The sequence below is a fragment of the Sinocyclocheilus rhinocerous genome, unplaced genomic scaffold (assembly GCF_001515625.1).
Source record: "Sinocyclocheilus rhinocerous isolate Xijiao unplaced genomic scaffold, SAMN03320098_v1.1 scaffold592, whole genome shotgun sequence".
In the NCBI taxonomy this organism is placed as follows: domain Eukaryota; kingdom Metazoa; phylum Chordata; class Actinopteri; order Cypriniformes; family Cyprinidae; genus Sinocyclocheilus; species Sinocyclocheilus rhinocerous.
The window spans coordinates 1113654-1120519 of record NW_015642562.1 but is presented as its reverse complement, the minus strand read 5'-3'; the positions used below and the strand labels follow the sequence as shown (position 1 = coordinate 1120519).

The following is a 6866-nucleotide window of genomic DNA, read 5'->3' as shown; positions in this document are numbered from 1 at the left end:
AGAGTCCCGCCCACTCCCACCTGTTGTACAGAGTCCCGCCCACTCTCACCTGGCTCACAGCATCCCATCAACTCTCACCTGTCTTTCACAATCCCACCCGCTCTCACCTGTTTCAGAGTTCGTTCCATGTCGATGCCCTGATTCCAAGGAGCAGCCGGGTTGGCCAGACAGTCTCCAGCATTGCCTCTGCGAGAGATGTCGATCTTCTGTCTGCGCAGATTCCGAAATGCCTCCGCCATCACTAGCACACCATCGTACGTCAATGATGATGTGTACTGAGGAGGTAAAAGGAATATTGTGTCTTTACTTCATTCACACTACATTACCCATGCTTCCTGTTTACAATCACATATCAAGTATAATGCAGAGCCGTCCTAGTGCCTAAAGTAGATGTAAATGAAGCAGAGAGGGCATTCTAGGTGAGCGCATTGATTATTGCCTCCGCCTGCTCGCTTGTAAGGCTGCGTGCGTAATGCAATGTGACATAAAACTGCAATGTAGCACCGCCGCTACTTGTTACTGGAAAAGCTATTTAGCTGTAAAGCAGTACAGATTGTTGCTACAGAGCAGTAAAGATCCAGAGTGATTGCTGGGGAAAACAGTGCATCGTTTTTCTCTTTATGAGGTACCACTAGCGGTAAGAAAAAAACGCTCAACAATCAAAATGGATTTTCATCTGTTGTTATTTCCATAAACAAATACAAAAGCATGGCTATTTGCATGAGTAAATCGTCCCAATAAGACAGAACGAGTCTCAGTGGCTGGGTCTGCACTGACTCCGGTCGTTATGAATGAACTTGATCAGCGGAAATCAAGATTTATGGTTCTAGCAGAGGCATAATAACATCCAATTAACATTGAGGGAAAGACAGGAACAAACAACAATCATTAAAGGGGGAGTCAGCGAGCGAGATGCAGAAAATCAAGAGCGAGCAGGAGATGGAGATAGTGAGAGCTCTTGCCTGTAAAGTGTGCTCTAATGAACCCGTAAAGATTGGTCTGATGTTGCTCTGGTAATTTATAGCAAGGACTGCAGGATGGAAGTGCTAATCAATGGGAGTAGAGAAGGAGCTCCATGTTATCAACAGAGGGGGAAATCAAGGTTTTTGAGCTGAGGACAGCACGATGAGGTGAGGTTATGCAGCACAAAATCGTCTTAATGAGTATATTTGTCTTGTTTTCTAGTTATGGAGAACTGTAATACATTTTGTGTGGTACCGGTTCACTTGTATTTACGACTAAGAATAGATGTGTGCGAACTGAATTTAGGAACGTGTGAGAATAAGAAAAATTCCAGCAGGTCCTTAAAATGTCTATAAAATTTAGTTGTATTAAATTTAAGGTCATAAAAAGTCTTGAATTAAAATATCTTAGTCTTAAAAATATCTTAAATGTTATAACAAACATCTTAATAATCATATTAAGAGGTCTTAAATTTGAGGATAAAGAACAGGAGTTGATTAGTAAACTTTTAAATGTATTTATAAAAATACATTTTGCTTAAATATACTCATATTACTTTTTATTACTTTATTTTTTATTATTTAGTATATAATATGTTTTACTAAAATTTAAGAGAGAAAATAGAAGAATTAGAGCAAATCAGTACTTCTGAATAATTTACTGCCATTGTGTAAATAATATGTAATCATGTAACCTATAAAAAAGTAACTGTCTGATTATAATAACTTTGCAATTTAATAGAATCTTAATTTTTGGAATCTGATTACATAATCCAGATTACATGTAACCAGTTACTAACCAGCACTGTATGTGTGTGTGTGTGTGTGTTTATATATATATATATATATATTGTTTTTTTTCTTCGTATATAATTTGTTTTATTTTTATTTTTAGTATTAATATAGTTTATTTTAAATTATATAAACTCTTTGTGTATGTATGTATGTATGTGTGTATGTATGTACAGTGGGTACGGAAAGTATTCAGACCCCCTTAAATTTTTCACTCTTTGTTATATTGAAATGGCTGCAATATAACAAAGAGTGAAAAATGTAAGGGGGTCTGAATACTTTCCGTACCCACTGTATATTATAATATTCAGTTTTTTAAATTTTTCATGTTAATATAATTTACTTTAAATGGTATACAATAAATATAAATACATAATTATTAAATACAGTTTGAAGCTAAAATATAAAAAAATATTTTAAATTTTTTTATTTTAATAAACTATTAATGTTTTTGCTTTCATTGTATCCCTTTATAAAGGAAAAACACATTATTTGATCAATTTTAATTGCGTCCCTTAATGTGAATTTGTCTCTTGGAAATGAAACTAGAATGCTAGAATGGTTTCCTAGTCTTCAAAACACAACTTAAAACATGTATTTACTTGTATTTAGACTTTATTACACACGTTCCCCAACAGACGTGTTAAATGTGGCTCCGGCTGCAGTCTGTCATGGTTTAATTGACTCAAATATTGCCTGGGCAGCTGCTTGTTGAATCTCATTGGCTAAAGCTTGACGAAGAATGTGTCCTGTCACAGTTTGATTGGCTGAACATCTGTGTCTGGAATTCTGCCACATGCGTCCGACAGGATTATCAGGGTTCCAACCTGATTTAAACCAACCTACCATTTGCCGGCCGATTTCCAAACATGCTGTTTGAGTAGATAAGGAATTATTCTGCTAATTGATTCAATGGCGTTTAGCACAGATCTCTGAGCACGTTTGCGCTAATTCCTTTAGTGAATTGGGTGCTGAAACAATGCAGAAAAATAAAGTGTGCACAAAAGTGTTTGCTACTCTGGTTTATTGGTGTTTGCATTTGTGTTTAATTATGTTGTAAATGTATTTGCTTACCCTGGGTGGGCTCTCGGATCCTGGATACTCCCGCTGGTCTAGTTTGTTCCAGCGCTGCATTAGTTTGATCACCATCGGTTTGCTGAAATCCACCAGCTGGAAACCAGTTACGTTTGCCCCGCCGTGCATAAACCTCTCAAGAGAAATGTCCTTAAATCCCTGCAGAGAGAAAGACAGAGAGCAGATCAGAGTCAGAGCGAATGCAGCCGATTCATTCAAAAGATAAAGAGGTGGAAAAAGGGAGATTGATGGAATGAATGTGAGACGGAGTGAGTTTTAACATTTCTTAATATCCCAGATGCTGACGCTAACAAATGTCAGCGCAGAATACGTTACAAAGGCCCAGCACAAAATAAGAAACGATAAATCACACGTAACAAAGTTCAGGTTCAGCAGTCCATCATAGTCAGAGTCTCCAAAACTGAACAAGACTGCAAATTCCTTCAGACTAACTAACAGTTCAGATTAATTTATCATCCATATTGAGTTTTACAGTTTCTGAGAGGTGCAAAACTCATCTTCGTGTTGCTAGGGTGTTTTGGGTGGTTGCTACGTGATTCGCACCAATTAATTAGAGAAAGATAAATACAGATACATTAAAAAAAGTTGTGAGAGGTGCAGTGTTGCCGGGGCATTGATTTATGGTTGCTAAGATGATCTGAGTGATGTTTAGTTTGTTGCTATGTGCTTAGGGTGTTTGAGGTGGTTGCTAGGTGGTCCAATCAGATTAATAAGAGAACAATTCAAACAAATACATAAAAATTATATTAAATGAATGAATGAATTAAATGATATTCAAATAAATTCGATATTTAAAAAAAGAATTGGAGAATTGGACTTAAAAATACATACAAAGTTTTATATTAAATGCATTAAAATGTATTACATTATATTAAATAGATTATATTAAATTAATTAAAATTATATATAACAAATTTATGAGAGAGGTACTTACAAATACATAAAAAGTTAATTAAAATTCATTACTTTATAATACAAAATTATATTAATTAAAATACATTTTAGATAAAAAAATAATTCCAAAAAGATGTGTTGCTATGGTGTTCTGGGTGGTTTCTTAATAAACAAACTAAAAAAAAGTTTTGCGTCCTCAAGTCTCTGTTTGCATTCTGTAGGATTTTACATGTGCAGGATCATCCAGCAGGTGAAAATGCTGTGTTTGATCACTTAGTAAAGCACTAGCGCACTTCATTTGAGCAATCGTTGTGCCAAAAGTAATACTGCGTTCTGGTTTTCTTCAGGAAAGTGAAGCTCTGTCAGAGAATTACAGCCAGAGGACACGCTGTTCATTTCCTCCAGCGCTCCATCAAACCGCGCCAGCACTCACCATGTTAGCGATGATGTAGTGGTATCCTTTCACATGTTTGCCCACGCTGACAATCTGAGAGAGAGAGATAGAAATATATGGATTGAGTAAACAGTAAATATCACAAAGACTCTTTTATTACACGCTTCAGTAATTCAGCCAACAGATGTATTACCTATACTTGGAAAAGTGTATATAAGTAAGTATTTTTTTTACAGAGTTTAGGTTCCAAGACATTGTGTGCATTTCAGAATTGCTTTCCTGTGAATATGAATTTGTGTTACTGTGGCAAAATATCACAAAGACTCTTTTATTACACGCTTCAGTAATTCAGCCAACAGATGTATTACCTATACTTGGAAAAGTGTATATAAGTAAGTATTTTTTTTTACAGAGTTTAGGTTCCAAGACATTGTGTGCATTTCAGAATTGCTTTCCTGTGAATATGAATTTGTGTTACTGTGGCAAATAGGATGCAGAATTGCAGTTCAAATTTGAATGAAAGTAGAAGGAGAATTGATTTTTAACAATAACTTACAAACCTTTAAAGGCAGACCTACTGTGAGGTTGTTAATCGATGGCATATGCTTTTATTGAAGCCATCAGTCTGCATTATTTTAACTTATGTTTGTAAATAATTGTGTTCAACAGCGGAATTCCTGGTAAGAAACTACATTACCCATAATTCTGCAAACTCTCCACCAATTAGAATTGAAGCAAGTAAATCATGTCAAAAGAACGCTTTTGTCATGCTTGAAGTGGACTTTTTCACTGGACGAAGCAATATTATGGATTATGGACTAGCCAGAAGCAATGGTTTGAATTAAAAATTAAAAAAGTTAAAAATATAGCATTCCATCACTTGCTCACTAATGGATGCTCTGCAGTGAATGGGTGCCGTCAGAATGAGAGTCCAAACAGCTGATAAAAACATCACAATAATCCACAAGTAATCCACACCACTCCAGTCCAGCAGTTAATGTCTTGTGAAGACAAAAGCTGAAACAAATCCATCATTAAGACATTTTATCTTCAAACCGTTGCTTCTGGTCAAAATACGAGTCCATAATTCATAATAACGCTTCATCCAGTGAAAAAGTCCATCTCCTGCTGTCTCTCACATATTTGTTTAGAGCTGTTTTGGCTTGTAAACGGTGCTTGATCTGTGCAGATTTCTCTCCTGATTCAGACCAGAACACTTTTTCACCGGAGGAAGCGTTATTATGGATTATGGACTTGGTTTGAAGTAAAATAACATCTTGATGGATTTGTTCCAGCTTTTGTCTTCTCCAGATGTTAACTGATGGACTGGAGTGGTGTGGATTACTTGTGGATTATTGTGATGTTTTTATCAGCTGTTTGGACTCTCATTCTGACGGCACCCATTCACTGCAGAGGATCCATTGCTGAGAAAGTGATGCAATACTACATTTCTCCAAATCTGATGAAGAAACAAACTCATCTACATCTTGGAGGGCCTGAGGGTGAGGATATATTCATCAAATTTTCATTTTTGGGTGAACTATTCCTTTCAGGAAATTGTCTTTTTCAAATGTGTTTTTAAATCAAAATTTAACAATAAGCGATATCTTTTGCTGGATGTGAGATTTGTCTAGTGTGTAAGTGGTATCGGTGTAAGATCAGCAGATGCTGATGTCAGATCCACATCTGCTCGAGGAACTTGCTGGCAGGACTGGCAGGGCATGTAGAGAAAACATTCTGTTGATGTTGTACCTGACTATGTCCAACTGCGAGACGGTGTGTGTGTGTGTGTGTGTGTGTCGTACTCATGCCGTTCTTCAGTGGAGAGATGAGTTCTACACCCGCCCGCGGCACATGCAGGGCTGTGGTGTCTATGTAATAACTCCGCCCACTGTTGCTCTCTTGCTCCGCTCCCATGTCAGGTGACCCCTCCTCTTCAGCGTTCACTCCTATAGTGGTAGGGAAATCTGCCTACACCGCAAACAGGAACCAACAGTAACCAATGATAATCATGTGATGTTCAGTACAGTCAGACTCTAGGTACTCCAGACCTTCAGGACGATTCTCAAAGCTTTGGGTTTATGGGTCGATCATGTCAGATCAGTTTATTTATACAATATAGATTGTTTCAAAGCAGCCTTACAGTAATAAGTCCTCTGCACAATCTGACTTTGTTGCAGCCTGGAATTAAACTGATGGTCTCGTCTGGCCAGAGGAGAACAGAACACTATTTCGACACACTATTTTTCCCTGTTTAATACTGTAAAGCTGCTTTGACACAATCTGCATGGTAAAAAGTACTATATAAATAACGGTGACTTGACTTAATAAACAGGAAAAGAAGATTGTTCATGTTGCAAAATTCATCAGTTATGAAACTAATTCAATTTCAGCTGTAAAGCAGCTCTACAGGAGATAACAGTCATTATTCAGATCAACTCAGATCACGTTTTGTTCTCATCTGATTTAAATTGAAAGTTAAATTGATAATATTACTGAATAATAGTTTGATGGATGATGATGATGAATGGAAATATGAATAAAAGGATGATGGATGGATGATAGATAGATGGATGGATGGATGGGTGGATGATGGATGGATGGATGATGGATGGATGATAGATAGATGGATGGATGGATGGGTGGATGATGGATGGATGGATGATGGATGGATGATAGATAGATGGATGGATGGATGGGTGGATGATGGATGGATGGATGATGGATGG

General features: G+C 36.8%; 1 protein-coding gene across 1 annotated transcript in view; it reads right to left on the bottom strand.

The window, feature by feature from the left end:
* Positions 1-6866, bottom strand: part of LOC107756206 (glutamate receptor 4-like) — a 101736-nt gene that overhangs the window by 54762 nt on the left and 40108 nt on the right. Inside the window, exons 5-7 of the mRNA XM_016573235.1 lie at positions 4177-4230; positions 2829-2987; positions 108-275 (exon numbers count right to left, since the gene is read on the bottom strand). Coding sequence (XP_016428721.1) covers positions 108-275; positions 2829-2987; positions 4177-4230 — 381 coding nt within the window. The remainder of the gene's footprint in view (positions 1-107; positions 276-2828; positions 2988-4176; positions 4231-6866) is intronic.